The sequence below is a fragment of the Ranitomeya variabilis genome, chromosome 3 (assembly GCF_051348905.1).
Source record: "Ranitomeya variabilis isolate aRanVar5 chromosome 3, aRanVar5.hap1, whole genome shotgun sequence".
NCBI classification, from domain to species: Eukaryota; Metazoa; Chordata; class Amphibia; order Anura; family Dendrobatidae; genus Ranitomeya; species Ranitomeya variabilis.
The window spans coordinates 316980824-316999770 of NC_135234.1; the positions used below are offsets into that span (position 1 = coordinate 316980824).

At 43.0% G+C, this 18947-nt stretch overlaps 1 protein-coding gene across 3 annotated transcripts in view; it reads left to right on the top strand.

The window, feature by feature from the left end:
- The window catches only part of SYTL1 (synaptotagmin like 1), a 303576-nt gene extending 285475 nt beyond the window's left edge, over positions 1-18101 (top strand). For 2 of the 3 annotated variants that reach the window (XM_077295678.1, XM_077295679.1), the window contains exons 11-15: positions 174-335; positions 8370-8448; positions 10034-10133; positions 14016-14221; positions 15483-18101. In XM_077295678.1, the coding sequence (XP_077151793.1) occupies positions 174-335; positions 8370-8448; positions 10034-10133; positions 14016-14221; positions 15483-15619 (684 nt within the window). In that variant the 3' untranslated portion in view covers positions 15620-18101. The remainder of the gene's footprint in view (positions 1-173; positions 336-8369; positions 8449-10033; positions 10134-14015; positions 14222-15482) is intronic. The other variant, XM_077295677.1, reaches the window with a different exon arrangement.
- The last annotated feature ends 846 nt before the right edge of the window (positions 18102-18947 follow it).

Below are 18947 nucleotides of genomic sequence, written 5' to 3' on the forward strand. Positions count from 1 at the left end.
TCTGAGGGATCTATTTACTTTAGCAGCCAATGATTTATATCATTAATTTTACAAAGGTCAAACTCGATAACCATGTGTGTTCTTTCAGCTTAATTATTTATGTAGTAATTTATTTCTGGTGTATACTAGTTATTCCAGGCCATAGTATATATAATACTGGTTTTATGTGACAGTACAAGTTTGAGAGATCAGAACTACAAAGCCATTTCCTAAACCTTTCTGTGTGGCATCGTGGGTCATTAGCAAGGAACATTTTCTTGGGAGAAGTGGAACTGGAGCTTGCAACTTGGGACTGGAGTCAAGTTCAGCCAGCATGGCATAACCTTCAGCCACGGGTGAGTATGAACATAGTCATATTAAAAAACCTGCAAATATTACCAAAAAGTTTCCACAAGTACTTCATTGACCAGTTCATACAGCACATAAGTCAGCCTATCTCATGCTAATGAACAGTTTAAATTGCAGACTTCACAAGTCTCTCTCATAGTATCTGTCTGCTGGAGTCTCGCAATTTAACAGGAAGGCCACATTCAGATGCAGGAAATTTCTTTATTACAGAAATCTGCAAAATTCATCATCATGTGGTTTTAACATCATTATTGACTTCAGGGCATGCTTTAATATTTGATCCTGCAACATAGTAGTTATGTTGCAGTACTGAAAAAATATCTTTTAAAATATTTTACAAAGGGTAAAATATGCAGCAAACCTTGAACTAAATGTTGCCAGGACTTCAGCTTTTGGAATCTGCTGCAAATCTGTACATTTTAAGTATGGAACTGAAAATCTGCAGCATGTCATTAGTCCACAGCTGAAAAATCTGTGATTTCTTCTGTGAATAGAGTCATCATCATTCATACATGTAGTACTATATTTTAAACACCAAAAGAGGAACAACCATTCCAAAAATGGGTTAAAAATACATTTTTATTAAACAATTTCGAAAATACATAATAATCATAATCATAAAAATAATCCAATAAATATCATATAGAAGGGAATCCATAAAAACAGGAGCAGGATTAAAAGTGGGACACCTGGAAATAGCAAAGCAGTAGGTAAACAGCACCACAGTACTGATATAAGTAATCTGCTTCAAAAGGGATATAATGTGTCTATAACCCAACTACTAGGGGGGCAGAAGGAGCTGTCGCCCCATGGCCCTCGTACAGAGGGACCCACCTGAGGTCAATACCACTACGCAGTTAAGGCCTGCCATAGTGCATGGAGACACAATCTCTCTGCATTACCACTCTCTGTTCTGTAGACTACAGGTCGCTTTAAGCCTGCAGTCTACAGAACAGTGCTGTAGATAAGCCCCCGATGTAACCTGAAAGGTAAGAAAAACAGGTTATGTTATACTCACCCAGGGGCTGTCCCTCTGTGGTCCGGGTCCAATGGGTGTCACGGTGCGGGTCCGGCGCCTCCTATCTTCATACAATGACGTCCTCTTCTTGTCTTCCTGCCACGGCTCCGGCGCAGGCGTTCTTTGTCTGCCCTGTTGAGAGCAAAGCAAAGTACTGCAGCACACAGGAGCCGGGAAAGGTCAGTGAGGCCCGGCGCCTGCGCACTGCAGTACTTTGCTCTGCCCTCAACAGGGCAGACAAAGTATGCCTGCGCTGGAGCTGCAGCAGGAAGACAAGAAGAGGATGTGATTGTATGAAGATGGGAGGCACTGGACCCAGACCGCGATGCCCATCTGACCCGGACCGCAGTGGGACCGCCCCTTGGTGAGTATAATATAACCTGTTTTTCTTACCTTTCAGATTACATCGGGGGCTTATCTGCAGCATTACAGAATGCTGTAGATAAGCCCCTGATGCCGGTGGCCTTATCTCATATACGATTTTTGGGGTGACAGATTCCCTTTAAACCATACAACAGTAAACATACAATAGATTTCAGAATACAATTTGAATAACGGAAAAGTCTCTCAGGGATTATACGTGTGTCCTTCTTACACCCTTTCCTGAGGGGCTAATATGTTAGCTCTTCCTGCAGCAATGGCCCTAGTGAGGGCCACCGGGTTTTCCCGCTAGGCAGCAAGTCATTCTAGCAAAGTCTATCAAGGAACGTTGAGCTACCTGTGTACTAATTGGCCCCCACCACCTGTTCTCTTAACCCAGGCTGCCCTTGTACCATACGTGATGGCTGGAAGTGACACCTGGCTCACTCATTGTCCTGTAACCTCATGCACCCTCCTCCAGTCAACATTTTCTTGCTGCTCTTCGGTACTTGTCTGACAGTGGGTATTTCCTAGGCCTGAGAAAGAGAGGGCTGGGCATCATCTTGGCTCTGGATCTTGACCAGCGAAGGGCGAGGATACTGATCTTGACTAGCGCAGTCTGGGCTCTAGGTCTGGACCTGCGAAGGTCAAATCTCTAATTCTTGACCGGCGTAGTTGGGTCTTTGGATCTCACTGGGCATTGTCTGCGCTCTGTCTGACAGTAGCCAGCACCCTTCTGTGGCACACACTCCATTGAGGCCTTTCACACTGGCTTCAGGGTCATCTCTGGCCCTTGTCCGCACCGTTCTTTTCCTTGGCACAAAATCCTGCCATGATCTTGACTAGGTCCCGCATATGAAGTCGCGCTCTCTGCAACTCTTCTGGTGACAGTTGGTTGCTGTCATGCAGTACAAGGACAACCACCAGAGGGAGAGGAAGGGAGGTAACAGGAGCTTACTTCAAGTGAATATCCGCAGAGCTGAGTCAGGCAGTAGAGAGAGGTTGTACAAGCCAAGTAAGCAACAGCCAGGAACGCGGTGACAGAGGGGCAGGCAGGAGCAAGGTCTGAAGCAAGCCAGGGTTCAAAAAGCCAGTCGGGAGCATGGTAACAAGAGGATTATACAAAAGCACAGCAAGAAACACACCAAAGGTCAGAGCCAGACAGATCAATCCAAATCAGGTACGGAAGATGGAAGAGCAGGTCATAAGTCAACCCGGGTCATACACTGCGGGGAACTGTAACCCAGAAAACACTAAGTCAGAGGTAGAGAATGGGGCAAATACAAATATGGGCAGACAGGAAGCAAGGACACACTCAGGGTATGCTAGATCAGCTGCTCTCGCTGGAGACATGAACTATCACTTACATCAGCTGCCAACTACAGCACAGGGAAATAGCCACCCACACACCAGAGAGAAGCAGAGAAGATAAACCCCCACCTGAACAGATCGGAAAGCCAAAAGCAAATCCTGACCTGGATCATGACAGTTGTGCATAGTTTTGTCCAGCCAGCAGATTGCAGTCTTTTCTTACTAATGCCACATCGCTCAGCAGCTCTTCAGGGCTCCCATCGCCTCCTCTTACAGTTGTAATCAGGGTTGTCTGGTTGGTGGCCCACACAGATGTTTCACCCCCCCATGAGTTGAATCCCTGGCTACGCCTCTGAGCCTTACCACATGTTCATATGCAGTTTTCTCTGTATTTTATGTTCATCTATCCTAGATATCTTATTAAATAACAAGTACTTGGCTTAAGCTGCATTTATACTGAAAGTTTATCTTGATCAAGCATTCTTTAGAACGTTCATTCATGATAATCTTTCAGTGTAAACTGTAAGGAATGAGCATAGTATGCAACTTGCATATGTGGTATGGCGACTGCCCATGTAGTTTTATATATATTCATACATTGACCATGCCCCCGAAGAACCACATCGTGAAAAGCACGTTGGAGTCCCTTCTCCCTCGTCCTAGTACAGGTTGGCCTCATTGTGTCTCCTTATGTTCAATTAGCCCTCCCGAATTTTACAGGTCAGGGTCTTTTGCCATCCACTGTGGATTGATATTTGGCTTAGTAGTTATATTCTATGTACGGGAGCATTGATTGAGCATAGTTATTTGTATAACTTCACATATGCTTTGTAAGTCTGCTGACCATGTCTAAATTAATGCACTATGCACTTTATATAATTTGATACACAATTTTCTTATTTCAATGCTCCTTTTCATATATACTCTTTGTCTCTGAATAGATAGTTATAGACTTGTGTACCAACCTTGCTGAACCTGGCACTATGGTGTTGCTACCTTTTGAAATTTAAATTTTAAATGGTATTTTTTGCCTTTTTATATTTTGTATTCTATGTATTACTTGAATATATAATAAACTTGAACATATAATTTTCAATACTGCTCGATTATCCATTTGTTATTTGGTTATTTACTATACATTGGGAAGGCTTCCAGGTGACTTGGAGAGATGGGTGGGTCCAGTCACCTACATACCCCACCCAAATGGGGGTGTCTGAACACCCAAGATGGAGCCGGTGTATTTGTTCATGGGCAGCAGTGCTGGCTAGTCTGAGCCAGAGTGTGGAGACCTCCATGGTCTGTGAGGAGAGAGGGAGAAGTCTTCCAGCGTATGTGGCTCCAGACTGAGCCTGAGTGCTGGACATTACCTCAGCCTATTTGCCCACAGGCCTGTGGGAGCAGAATCCTGCCAGGACCTGTGTGAGATCAGGTGACCAGGCCATGTGAGTTAGTGGGTGCTGGTGTCTTGGGAGAGCAGGAACTCCCACATAGCTCTTGGAGGAGCTAGAGTACAGTGCTATGGACACTGATGTTTTGTTTTGCCTGCTCTAAAGGCTCTTTTCCTTTTTGTTGGTGCTTCCGGGTTTTATGAAGCAAATAAACCCACGTGGACTTTGAAAGGAATGTGCCTCCTGTCTTCCTCCTGATTCACCTGAGTAAGTACAATCCTTACACATACTACTGGCCACATTCCGACTAGACTGTGTCCAGCCTTGCTCAATACACTTGCTTTGAACGAGACTGCGCATGTGACTACATGTTCTGGTAGAGTGGCTCACTCAGCTGCACATGGAGGTAAACACGGGTACACTGTGGCTTTAAGAATTTCCTTTGGTTTATTATAGGCAGCATAAACCAAGGTGTAGTAAAAAAAAATATAGCCTTCTGGGCAAAGCAGGAAAACAAAACAAAATGGTGGCAAAACAAAAAAGTCCTTCTGTGAGCTGGGTTCCTCCTGCTTACGGCTGGCAGAACACACACTGTTAAGGTTGAACAGTCCAGCAGCACTTTCCTGGAGTGCTCCTTCTCCAGGCCCACACTGAACACTGAAAACTCCAGTCTTCTGCCATTTAAGCCCAGACCTTGTGACTCCTCCATCATATGACTGATCACATGATCCTGACATCACACAGGTCCTGTCAGGACTCTGCATGTGGAGATGTTGTGGACCCCCTCCCACCTGCTTTATGGAGGTCCACTCAAACCAGCTCATAACATAACTCATTTAATCCTCTCAACACATAGTGTGCTGGAGGAAACTACTCTCGTTTTCCATCACTGATGCCATCATGCGCAATGACACATATCTACCCTCCATCACTTCACCGGTGACTCTGTCACTTATTACCCACTCTGTCCGAAGTTGGGGGTTTTGGCACCTTCACTGGCTAAGCAGGGGACTCTGGACAGGGCATCTGTGTGTGTTCCCCTGCAACCTCCCTGGCCTACGCTCCACATGGAAAGTGAAGTCCTGGAGCGCCAGAAACCACCTAGTTACCAGGGCATTCTTCCCCTTCTTTTCCCTCATCATCTCAGGGGTGCATGATCAGATATTAGCCTGAACTTTTTGCCTAACAGGTACTATCTCAGGGTGTCGATTGCCCACTTGATGGCCAAGCACTGTTTCTCATTGATGGCATAGTTCTTCTCACAGGAGGAAAGTTTCCTTCTCAAGTATAGGATTGGGTGTTCATCGCCATCTATTACCTGGGACTTCACAGCTCCTAAACCGACTTCAGAGGTATCTGTCTGGAGCACAAACTCCTTTGTCAAGTCTGGTACGACCAACTCCTGGAATGCCATCTCCGCTTCAGAGGACCATTTAGTCATCGTCGACTTTGTGCCCTTGAGATCAGTCAGGGGGGCGGCTATCATGGCAAAATTCGGGATAAATCACCGATAATATTCCACAATTCCCAGAAACGCCCGAACCTGCTTCTTGGAGAATGGCTGTGACCACTTTTGGATTGCCTCCACTTTGTCTACTTGCGGCTTTTTTCTCGCCCCTTCCAACGATGTAGCCCAAGTATTTTGCCTCTTCTTTCCCGAGAGCGCACTTCTTTGGGTTTTGTAGTAAACCCTGCTATGACGGATCATACAGGGGAGGGATGTGTCGACTTCATTCATCTCTGTTGAGGGGAGAGAATGACCCAGCAGGGATCGGCTCTCTGGCACCACCACTTACCCAATGTCAGTCAGGGAACTGCACTGAGGGCAAATAGTTGCCAGAGAGGCTTCCCTTATAGGTACGAGTTATTGAGGAGCTCCCAGTGAGGGGCGATATACTAGTCCAGACTGGGGATATATATGTAAACCTCACGGCCGTCACTGTCAGAGTTCCTCACTAACACTGTACGGTATGATGCCACCAGTTCCTCGTTAGATATAAGCCCCGTCCGACAACAGGCTTATATCAGGTCACAAACCAACCCCAGGTAGTTTATAATAATCATCCGAGCATGCGGACGAGGGGATTTGTGAATCAAGATAAAAAAGTAGCCCAAGATTAATTTTGTATTTAATTGCCGAAAGGAGCACTAGAAAGATACAGGTATATATACAAGAATAATATACAAGTATACAGTCAGGAGTGTAGTGCAAGGGTAGGATACAGACAGATTACAATTACCGTCTTATGCAGCATGTGACCACAGGGAGGCGCTGATGGATCACAGGTCCAAATCTTTGTTACGTGATTCTCTGGCCACGTCAGCTAACGGGCCTCCTGCCCGTAGAAAAACTCAGTACAAAATCAGGAGCTGCCTATTATCCCCTAGGCTGCTCCCTCCCACATGCTGTGCCAACCCCTTGGCTGTGCAGCCTGTCTCCTCCCATATCGGAGAGCATGATTTTCCGGCCAGAACCGTAGATGCCCATACCTTTCCGCCCAGAGCTCTAAATGGGATGGCCGCGGTGGCACCGGGTTCAGCTGGATTTTATCTGTGCAGGGAGACCAAATACGGCTACCGTATTTAATTTCTGGTAGCTATGCTTTATAATTCAATAGCACAGAGTTCTAGAGTTGGCTGCATGGTATTGGCTTGTGGGGAAAAGAATGCAGATTCTGATTATGTGCTTGGCTAGGTTCAGAAACATTGCATTCTTTTATTATAGGTCATTTTCTAGATTCAATATCTCAGAGCCTTGTGCTGTTGAGCCGGGTATCTGTTGTGCCATTATGTCTGCGTGTCAGCCTGAGTCCAACAATGGAAGCCAGTTGGCTGGTAACTGCACAAGAGTTCACAACCCTGCGATAATTGCTGGACTTGGTGCTGGGGGACACAGGGTCTATGCCTTTTGGCCCCCCCAGGGAGAGTTTAAAAAGCCTTTTTGATCAAGCTAATTAAAAAAAAAACCATTGGTCTGCCCTGTCCAAGGAAGTGCCTTCGCTGGATAATGAGGTTCCATTGTTTGATGTGTATTTGACTTCCCTTTTGGCCTGGGAGAATGCCAAAGGTGGGGGCTGAGTTTGGGAGCAAGTATTTTGGGCCAAACTGTATCTGATAGGGAATCCCATCAGATAACAAAATGATATTAATTAGATATAATTTTCCCATATCTCACACCTGCCTTCCTCACTGCATCCAGTACCGCCTGGACCTTCTGCAGGTGAATTCCCCACTCCGGGCTGAAGGTCACGATGTCGTCCAAATTAGCAGCGGCATACTTCTTGTGAGGGGCTAGGATCCAGGCCATAGTCTTCTGGAAGGTAGCTGGAACTCCTTGTAGACTGAACCGCATTCTGGTATACTGGAAGCTTCCATCAGGTGTAGAGAAGGCTGTTTTCTCCATGGCACTTGGGGACAGGAGAATCTGCCAGCACCCTTTCGTTAGGTCCAGGGTGGTGATGTATCTGGCTGACCTTAGCCTTTCAATGAGCTCATCAACCTGGGGCATTGGATACTCCTCAAACTTGAACACCTCATTTAGCTTTCTGTAATCATTACAGAAAAGTCACTGTCCATCAATTTGATGCATTTACTGAACATACATTTCAGTAGGCCAACATTTTAGATTTTAAAATAATTTTTCAAGTTGATGTTATAAAGTATTCTAATTTACTAAGATAATGACTTTTGGGTTTTAATTGGCTGTAAGCCATAATCATCAACATTAACAGAAATAAACACTTGACATACATCACTCTGTTTGTAATGACTCTATATAATATCTGAGTTTCTCTTTTTGTATTGAAGAACTGAAATAAATTTTTAATGATATTCTAATTTTGTGAGCAGCACCTGTATATCTAAGATACTTTGGTGATAATAGCACTTATTTGTATATTGGATCATCAACCTGACAATAAAACTATAATTTATATCTTCCTCAGACTCCTCTGTCGCCAGATTTCTTGTACATTCGAGGAAGACTCAATTTGGCTGCCAAATTCACTCCTCGGGGTGCTGATGGTGAGCGTTATCTTTTTATTTACTCATTATTCAATTAACTACTTCCCTTGTTTATAAGTGATTTTCATTAATCTTGAAGGGCAGAAGAGCAGTTTTTATAACTTGGTTTTAGAGACATTCAGTTTCTGATAAATATAAATTCTTCCTTTATATTGTCCATAACAATTGAATCAACTCGTGATTTTGGCTTCAAAAACTGCCCATGTTATTCTACTCTAAGTGAGTTTTTTGGGGTTAAAAAACACGAGTTTTTCAAACAGAAACAGCGTCGGTAATCTCTCCTATTTTGGGGAGTTTTTCTTTTCCTCAAGCTGTTTTGAAGAGATTTTGAAGCATTTTGGAGGACTTTTTTTTTTATTGACTGGTGCCTGGTTTGAAGATGTATCACCCCCCCCACACACACACACACACATTTTTAAAAAAGCTTTTCATAAAAAAAATAAAAATATAAACAACAAAAATGTGGATTTCATATAGACGTGAACACAAAGAATTTACAAGAGTTTTTGAAGAGGTTTTCAAAGCAGATTTTGATGATGATCATTTGCTTAAGAAAACTTAAAGGCATACCTAAAGGGTATGATCATACTGTAACTTTTATGTTGGTCAAAATGTCTATTTTTTCAAGCAGAAGATACCTTGGGAATCTCTCCTTCTCCCTTAAGTTTTGTAACCCTGAGGCAGCTTTTCTTTTTTTCCACCATTTTTGGTCATTTGCAAAGTGTTTTTACATCTACATTTTTAAGCATTTTTTTCAATTATTTCCTGATGCTTTAAAATCCATTAAAAGATGAAGAATTTGCTAGGACTTTTTCAAGCAAAACACTGATAAAATGCCCATGTGTCTTCTCTTGTAAAGTATTGAGCATCTTCCTAGCTGAAAGAATGTTACATATGACGTCTTTTAAATGTTTAATGTTTAAATGCATCTTTGAAAGCCTTAAGTGTTTAAGAGACATTCAAAAGTCTTAACATATGATCAGCAAACTATTTTCCCATGCAAATTAATAGGACTAATCTATTGATCATTTTGCTAGCTATTTTTGTGCCATTGTGCCATTTCTGTTGGAAAACCACTTTGCTGTTCATATGATCAGTCTTTTGAGCATTTTTTTTATTCTGCTTTGGATTTTTAAAAATGCCTAGTAGGAGAAAAGAAAGTGCATGTCACTTTTATTAAAGCATCTCTTGATGAGAAACGTTACAATCTATGCACTGTGTAGATTTCAAGACTGCCAAAAATGCTCCAGGAAATGACCTCTCCAAAACCGCTTGAAAAGCACTTCAAAACTGATTCAGAATATGTAACACACCACCAAAAACTCCTCAAAAAAGGTGCTTTTCCTGAATCAAGATTCCAAAAGAAAATTCCCTTGTTTTTGCCTTCATCAAATCAACTCCGTGTGTGCATATACCCTTAGACAATACTTGCACCAGCTGGTCAACTTTCTTAGCAAAGGTAAAGTTTCTCTATTGGTCCAGAGACTTGCTGAAAGTCATATTCACTGTATATATTGTGTGAAATTGTACACAGTTTTTTCCATTAGGTTCAACTTATTAAATTGCCACATTTTATTAATGGCAGGTTTAGGACATCCACCCTCTGGAGAACTGCATATTTGGGTCAAGGAGGCACAACAGCTTGTTCCACATAAAGCTGGGAACATTAGTTCATTCGTAAAATGGTACAGTAACATTAGAAGTTATACTTTAATTTCTACCTTTTAGGCAGAATGCCCACCATGAGTCTTTAATGCTGTGTGTTTTCGCTGCATCAAAACGCTGTATATTACATCAAGTTCAAGCAAAGCGAATGGGATGGATAGAGATCTCATTCCCACTGTGATTTAAAGAAAACTGACCTGCGGTGCCTGTTTCAAATCCGCAATATGTCAGTTTCTCTTATGAATATGCTGAGTTTCATGTGCAGATTTTACCCGTAGACTTGCATTGGATGCAAAAAATCCGCAGGTAAAAAACAATGTGTTTTTGGTGTGTTTCTGCTGCGAAAACTCACTAAAAATTAATACAATCGACACATAACTATATCAATAATTTTTTCTCAAAGCTAAATGCCAGGAAGTATTAAAAACAAAGCAACGTTTAAAGCATGAAACCCCAACAAGAGACAAGATACACAGCATCAAAAATGCGATTAAAAAAAGGCACCAAAAATGCAAAGAAAAAAACTCACGTAGCCTAATTTACATATTGCTGTAGGTGCAGAAAGTCTGCAACATCAAACACCAAATATTAATTGTGGAAAAATAGCCTTAAGGTCTTAGTTCAATGCTGGCCAATATTGTTGGTGGGAGCTTTAGATTATACGAGTGATTGCACGCCCTTCGGGCACGCTGTGATTACGAGCCACGCAATGGGGTGCAACCACGCAGCAGACTGACCTCACAATGGGGTGTACCCACGCACCAGACTGGAGTATGTGCAGACTAATAGCTTACATAAATACCTGGTGTACCTCTCCTGCCACTCCTACCTTGTGTATGAAAAAGCTCTGTAGTTAATACTGTTAGAGTAGAGCTATCCGATAGCGCTATCCATGAAGAAAGTGAATGGGTAGAGCTATTCCATAGCCCTATTCCTAAAGGAAATGAACGGGTAGAGCTATCCGATAGCGCTATTCCTCAATGTTCCTGAGCGTAAGCTATTTCACATGGATAGCGGCACTTGGAATCTGCCCCCAAGGCCCTGCCGATGCCCATTGTTTGCTCCGTAGACTGCGGCTAGGAGTTAGTCCCACTTTTGTGTACATTTTTGGGCTTTTACAATTTTTAAAAAGCTTAATAAAAGACTTCTTTGTACACACAGTTGACAGTAAACCATTTGTTAATGTTAGGAATAAGTTTACCTTGCTTCTGTGGCCTTTGTAATGACAGAAGGCCACGCTTTCTGTTAAGATTATGCAGAAGCATAATTACAGCTCCTTGTTTCAGCTTTAGTTCATGAGGAGGCGTCCCAGTGGGATTCAAAGAGTTAAGAAACTCTACAGGATAATCTGTGAGAATCCCACACTCCTCTTTCGCAATTGTGTCGAAGGAGCGATATGTTGAGTGTTCACCTTGAACTTGACTAAGAATTTTGTCGTTCAAGGCGTGAACGTCATCAATGGCTTAAGAATTGCTTTTTTGGCAATTGCTTCTACCGTTGCATCAGTAATCTCAATTGAGTCACCAAAAATAGCTGTAATTAAATCACCTTCTTCAATAAAATAATTCGGGATTTCAATTGTGTCTTCTGGTAGACCATATACAGTACATTTGACAACTCTCCATTGCCAAGTTTCAGTAACCATGAGTTGTACTCAACTTCGTCCTGAGGCGTTCTCATATTCTGTTCTAACTGGAACCGTGAAAACTGATTCCAGGATTTTGAGTATTTAATGGTGGACTGTACAATTTGGGCTCTTTTTCCACCTTTCACTGTTGGTAGGGTTTGACAAGTCACCACCGTTTATGAAAACTTTTCCACCACATAGTCTTTTTTCACATATATCTTGGAACAAATTATCCACAGCGTTCATATTAAAACAAGGAGTCATTGTTACTTCGTCCCAAATAACGACAGATGACTCCCTAAGCTCCTTTGCTTGAAGTGAGGTTGGCTTAATTTTTGACACTCTGGTCTCATTTGTTGTAATTCCAAGGCCAAACTTGGAATGGTAGGTGCTACCATTTTGTAGTAATGTAGCCGCCAATCCAGTGGAGGCTACTGAGCAAATAGACTTCTTTTCTGCTTGTAGTGTCTTGTGCAAGCAAAAATGTCTTCCCACTACCTCCTGGGCAGAAAAATAAAGTGTCGTCTGGCTGTGATGCAGCATTGACTGCTTGCATAATTGCATCGAAAGCTGATTTCTGAGCTTCATTAAGCATAGCTTTCAATTGCTCAGCCTCCTGCTTTATTACAGCATAATTCAGTGGGTCCAGTATTTCATCTGGAACATTTACTGGAGTTGGCAATCCTTAGTCAGCACAGGACTTTTTATTGATTAAGAGTGCTTAATTAATATTACGAAGAGCCAGTTCCTCAGCAATTTCTGGAGTATACCGCCTCCATGAATTCGGTTTTATACTTTTGCCATAATGCCAATGGTTTAGCTGGTTCCCCATATACTCAAATTATAGCAAATAATTTGCAAAGTTGGTAGGGCATTTGGAAAGTGATTGCATCCATTATACCATCTTCCCATTGGGAGTCGTCTTCCAAAAGACGAAGATTAATGCACGCATTTTTATATGTGTCATGTACGACTCCATTAACAGTCCTTAAGTCAGCATAAGACTTTGCTCTTCTTACGTGAAGTAAAAGGAGTCTTAGGTAATACAGCTCACCATCTGTTAAAGAGACTGTCTACATTTGGGCAATTTTTTTCCCAAATTGGGCCCGTATTGCATCGACGGTACTGTGGGTAACCATCAACATTGGGGTTTGTCTCTATTAAATACCTCACAGTGTTGCCTCACAGGCTAACATTCAAAAAAGGCTTATGCCTTAACTTGCCACCAGGGAGAGCTCCTCTCCTTAGGTATCCATGGTTACGCCCAGGCAGTTAGCTGCTAGTGGTAGTAACTATGGATATCTAAGTTAAGGTACCTTCACACGAAACGATATCGCTAGCGATCCGTGACGTTGCAGCGTCCTGGCTAGCGATATCATTTTGTTTGACACGCAGCAGCGATCAGGATCCTGCTGTGATGTCGCTGGTCGCTGAATAAAGTCCAGAACTTTATTTGGTCGTCCGATCGCCGTGTATCGTTGTGTTTGAAAGCAAAAGCAACGATACCAGCGATATTTTACACTGGTAACCAGGGTAAACATCGGGTTGCTAAGCGCAGGGCCGCGCTTAGTAACCCGATGTTTACCCTGGTTACCAGCGTAAAAGTAAAAAAAACAAACACTACATACTCACCTGCGCGTCCCCCAGCGTCTGCTTCCTGACACTTACTGAGCACCGGCCCTAAAGTGAAAGTGAAAGCACAGCGGTGACGTCACCGCTGTGCTGTTAGGGCCGGAGCTCAGTCAGTGTCAGGAAGCAGACGCTGGGGGACGCGCAGGTGAGCATGTACTGTTTGTTTTTTTTACTTTTACGCTGGTAACCAGGGTAAACATCGGGTTACTAAGCGCGGCCCTGCGCTTAGCAACCCGATGTTTACCCTGGTTACCCGGGGACCTCGGCATCGTTGGTCGCTGGAGAGCGGTCTGTGTGACAGCTCCCCAGCGATCAAACAGCGACGCTGCAGCGATCGGCATCGTTGTCGCTATCGCTGCAGCGTCGCTTCGTGTGAAGGTACCTTTACTGTTCAGCTGTGGATGACTCATTGTGCACAGACACACGGACACATCCAAATTAGGTATGTTGATGGTTAGGCCCAGGCAGTTAGCTGCTAGTGGTAGTAACTATGGATACCTAAGTTACTGTTCAGCTGTGGATGACTCATTGTGCACAGACACACAGACACGTCCAAATTAGGTATATTGATTTGCATATGGTGTCAGAGTTTAGGGTATTGGCCTGCAAAGCATTAACTTTCACATTTACTACCTCTACATAGCTGTGTGCTCCCAGACGACAGTCCCTCAAATATTCAGCGCACACGAGTTATTTCACGTAGTTTACGGCCAATGTACAATCACACTATGGTATATGATGGTTTTCGGATGGAGGATCTGACTGAAGTATGTGTAGAATTCACAGTCTGGGATCAAGGAGCCATGTCCAGTCGACCTCTTGGAGGAATTCGTCTCAGTATTGGTCGAGGTACTTCAAACTTTTTCCCTCATAGTTCTAACTGAATATGTTAATTTATGATAATTGCATTTTTGCGAATTATAAATGGTGTAAACATTAGCAAATTTTGTTCCAGCCACATTAAAAGAGGTTTTCCATGATTTAATTAAATTTGCCTGATGCATGCAGCATAATAAAATAACCATAACTCATCTTACAAATTCACTACCTTTCCAGCACTGTCACCCTGGTGCTCCAATCTGTTGTCCCTGCGACAGCTGCAACCTAAGCAGTAATATTGGCATGTACAGCTCATGACCACTGAGGCCAGTGATTGACTGCAGAGGTCATGTAAATAATGCATGGCATGTGACTAGCTACAGGACTGATGTAGGTTATTGGAGTGGCAGTGCTGGAGGAGGAGAAGACTTGAAAGATAATTCACAGTTTTATTATGTTATCATATAGTTGCGAAAATTTAGACGGAATCCCAGATGGTGCAAAGTAGTTAGAAAGTGCTGATCTAGTGCCAGAAAAAGGTTCTAGTGTGGTATGACGGTGCTTACATGCAACAAAAAAGAAATATTTTACTGTTGAACAACCCTTTAGGGAACATTGGTGTTGGTCCTCTGTTTGAATATTAATTCTTACTTTGTCTTTGCGGTTTCCAGCTATTTGGTCTTTCGTATGCACTCCGCTGTGGTCTCTAGCTGCTTATATGTCACTTTGCTGATGTTGCGGTTGTGTAGCGGTTGCGTAGATTGGACAATATGGACAATATTTTTCCTGGCTTAATAGGATGCCCACTGGTTATTTTATTTTATTTTTCTTAAACTATGTGTTAGTAGGCCTAAAGTCAAAAATCTACAGTAGATATTCTAAAAGATTTGGTTCTGTGAACCTGCTCAGGCTCCTCTCTTAACAATTATCTAAATGCAGCGCAATAAGGAAACCAGGAGCTGTTCTAACCTGAGACTGGGGTAGAGTGTGATTAAGTTCAGGCCTCACCATTTACAAGAAAAGAGGTTGTGGAGTTGTTAATTTCTTATTATAGTAGTTCCCACTACTTCTTTAAGTACTTTTGTTGGGCTACTTTTACACTATATTTGTGCCTTTTTTGCTGTCTCTATCAGGGCTTCCTTCTGAATTCTAGAAAAATTTGCATCCCTATGAAGTCATAGAGTATAATGAGGCAAATTGTCCCAGACCATGTCATATTTTGCTGTATATTTCCTTGTTTTAATATGTGTTAACTAGACGATTTTTAAAAGACTATTTCTCTTTCTTACAGGAAGCAGTTATAATGTTCCCGTAAGCTGGATGGATTCTACGGAACAAGAAAAAACATTCTGGGAGATAGTTATAGTAAAACCAGGAGAATGGACAGAAGTGACACTGCCGCTAAGACAGAATCTAACCCCCCGCTGATAGCATTTTGCCCAAAACTTACATCAGCAAATAATTGTAGGCTGGCCACAGACAATCAGTAATTTTCAGTCTAAAGTTCCTTAACTGGCCATTATCCAACTTGATCCCTGCCTATGGTCCCTAAAAAAAACAAGCATCATTGAATTTGCTGAAAATACATAGAGGAGGATGAATGGCTGACACCTAATCCTAGTGGTGTAACTAGTGTACTAGGGGTCCTAGAGCAATTATTGGGCCCCAACCCCTCCCTGTCATTACCCAAACCTCTGCGTACCATTCAGTCATCATACAGAGGAGTTAGGCAGTCAGCATACTTTAAACAACACCGCTCTTGTATACTACCTAGCACAAATTCTGGATGTCAGCTTGAAAAGGACTTCACAAGATACAATAGTGCTCGAGTCTTGTGATGAGAGGGGGCCCATCCTACACTGCTTTTTACTGAAGAGTCACCTATGAGTATGCATGGTGGTGTGCTGGACTTTAACGCTGTGCAAATGTAAGACTTGATTCAGTGCTGCTGCTTCTCAATTGGTACCATGCCATGCTCCAGGCCTTCCTCTACCCTCTAGGCCTGGTGAATCCTGTATTTCTCCTACAGCTAACAGCTACAACAATAACTTGATCTATCATTGCCAGAACAATTCAGTTTAATGTCTGATCCTGTGAACATACATATAATGTGTCGAAAACCTATTGTGAGCAGATTACTACACCTATCACTCATGACTTTTAGGGGGTTCTATGGTGAAAACAATTTATCATTTATACTTTGGATACATAATAATTTATTGATCGGTGGGTGTCCAACCACAACCACTAATCAGTAGAGCAAGGAGTTTTTTCCCTGATGTGGTACTTTTAGCCCTGTTAGAATGGTGTTGCAGTGTGCATGTCCGGTTGCCATTCCATTTATTCTCTATGGGGCTGAAAGAAAAAGCAGAGGAAGCCCTCAGCATCCTCATAGGAAATCTATTGAGCACCAGTTGCGCATGCTCACAGGTGCTCTATTCTAACCAGGATAAAAGTGCCCCAATACGCCAATGGTGAGGGTCCTAGTGGTTGGACTCCCCCATCAATAAGTTGTCACCAGTCCCGTGGATAAGTGATAGCTTGATTTCTCCAGACAACCCATTTAAAATACTTTTAACTAAAAATGGCAAATATCCTGTGCAGCTCCTATTTTGCTTAGACTGAACCATAATTTATCCAGAATCACACTTTAAGGGGGTTGTGGTAAATCTGTCTGCTTGACATTGTAATTCAGTTTATTCACTTAATTGGGCCTTAGTTGCAATAGCAGACGCAACCCATGGGCAGGGGAGGCGCTGTTTCTGAAAGAAATCAGCCATGGTTTTCTAATCATGGACAGCCCCTTTAAGACTAGATTATTTAGAAAGTACGTCTAATTAAAGGTTACCTAGAAATTACCGTATTTTTCTCTTTGTAAGACACACTTTTTCCCCAAAATTTGGGTGGAAAATGGGGGTGCATCTTACAATGCAGATATACCTTATCTGTGCTGCCACTGCGGGTGTCCGGTGCTTCCAGCCGCGCTCTGTCCCTGGTGCTGCCAGGTGCTGCCGCCGCGCACTGTCCCCCGTTGCTTGCCGCCGCGCTCTGTCCCATGCTGCGTGGGGGCTCTGCCGTTCCATCCATGCTTCCTGTGCGTGTGCGGTGCATTCCTTCCCGGGAAAATGGCCGCTGGGAGGCGGCACATGCGCAGATGGAGATCTTGGCACTGAAATCTCCATGTGTGCATGCGCCGCTCCCTCGGCAGCCATTTTACCGGAGTCCACAGCACAGGAAATCATGGGACTTCCGGGGCTCTAGCCTTTCACAAAATGTTGGCAGAGCCCTGGCAGCACCGGAAACTGCTGCAGCAGCACCGGGCAGTGACGTCTGGGGACCCGCAGCACCGGAGACAGCAGCAGAGCATGGGGCAGCAGCGCCGAACACCCGCAGCAGGACCGCCGGAGACACCCGCAGAGCATCGGGCAGCAGCACCAGACACCAGCAGCACTGCCGGACACCCCTTCATCCCAGCCTGCGGCCTGCAGCATCACCCCACTCCTGCCTTCTCCAGCAGCGACCTTGATTCAACGCAGCCACCATCCCCGGTAAGCAATAAGATGCATGGATTATAAGAAGCACCACTATTTTATTAAAAAAAATTTTTTTCCTATTTTTCTCCTCAAAATTTTGGGGGCGTCTTATATTCCATAGTGTCTTATAAAGCGAAAAATACTGTATCTTTAATTATCTCGGCAAATGCCCATTGCTTCAGAAAATATGAACTTGCCCTGATTTTAGAGATCTTGCCAATAAATACATATGTATTACATGTTGTGGAAAAATTTCTATCACAACTTAATTAAAGGAATTCACTTTTATTATAAGTATGTACATCTGTAGCATTGTTACTAAATTACATGTAAATATATCTTTTCGGAATCACAATAATGAGACTTTAATCTCTGCCGCGTCCTGCAGTGCCACGTGTGCTGCTGACCCCAGTGCCTGTAGGGGTTGTCTCATATAGGAGCTGTGTGCTAATGACATCCTCAATCTGCGTTGAGTGGGAGACTACAGCACGCTCGTGCTCTACTCACATTGAAACAACTGCCCACATTCTACTTGTGCACTTGAAGGATACAATTGAATAATGTGCTCTACTCTACCCCACAGACCCCTCAGGATTTCTTAATGAACCTCCAAAACAATGAGGCGTTGAGACTACAACCCCTGTCAAAAATTATGGAATCACCGGCCTTGGAGGATGTTCATTCAGTTGTTTAATATTGTAGAAAAAAAGCAGATCACAGAAATGGCACAAAACTAAAGTCATTTCAAATGGCAACTTTCTGGCTTTAAGAAACACTAAAAGAAATCAAGAATATAAAATGTGGTAGTCAGTAATGGTTACTTTTCTTAACTAAGCATAGGGGAAAAATTATGGAATCACTCAATTCTGAGGAAAAAATTATGGAATCACCCTGTAAATTTTCATACCCAAAAATAACACCTGCATCAAATTAGATCTGCTCATTAGTCTGCATCTAAAAAGGAGTGATCACACCTTGGAGGGCTGTTGCACCAAGTGGACTGACATGAATCATGGCTCCAACATGAGAGATGTCAATTAAAACAAAGGAGAGGATTATCAAACTCTTAAAAGAGAGTAAATCATCACACAATGCTGCAAAAGATGTTGGTTGTTCACAGTCAGCTGTGTCTAAAATCTGGACCAAATACAAACAACATGGGATGGTTGTTAAAGGCAAACATACTGGTAGACCAAGCAAGATATCAAAGCGTCAAGACCAGA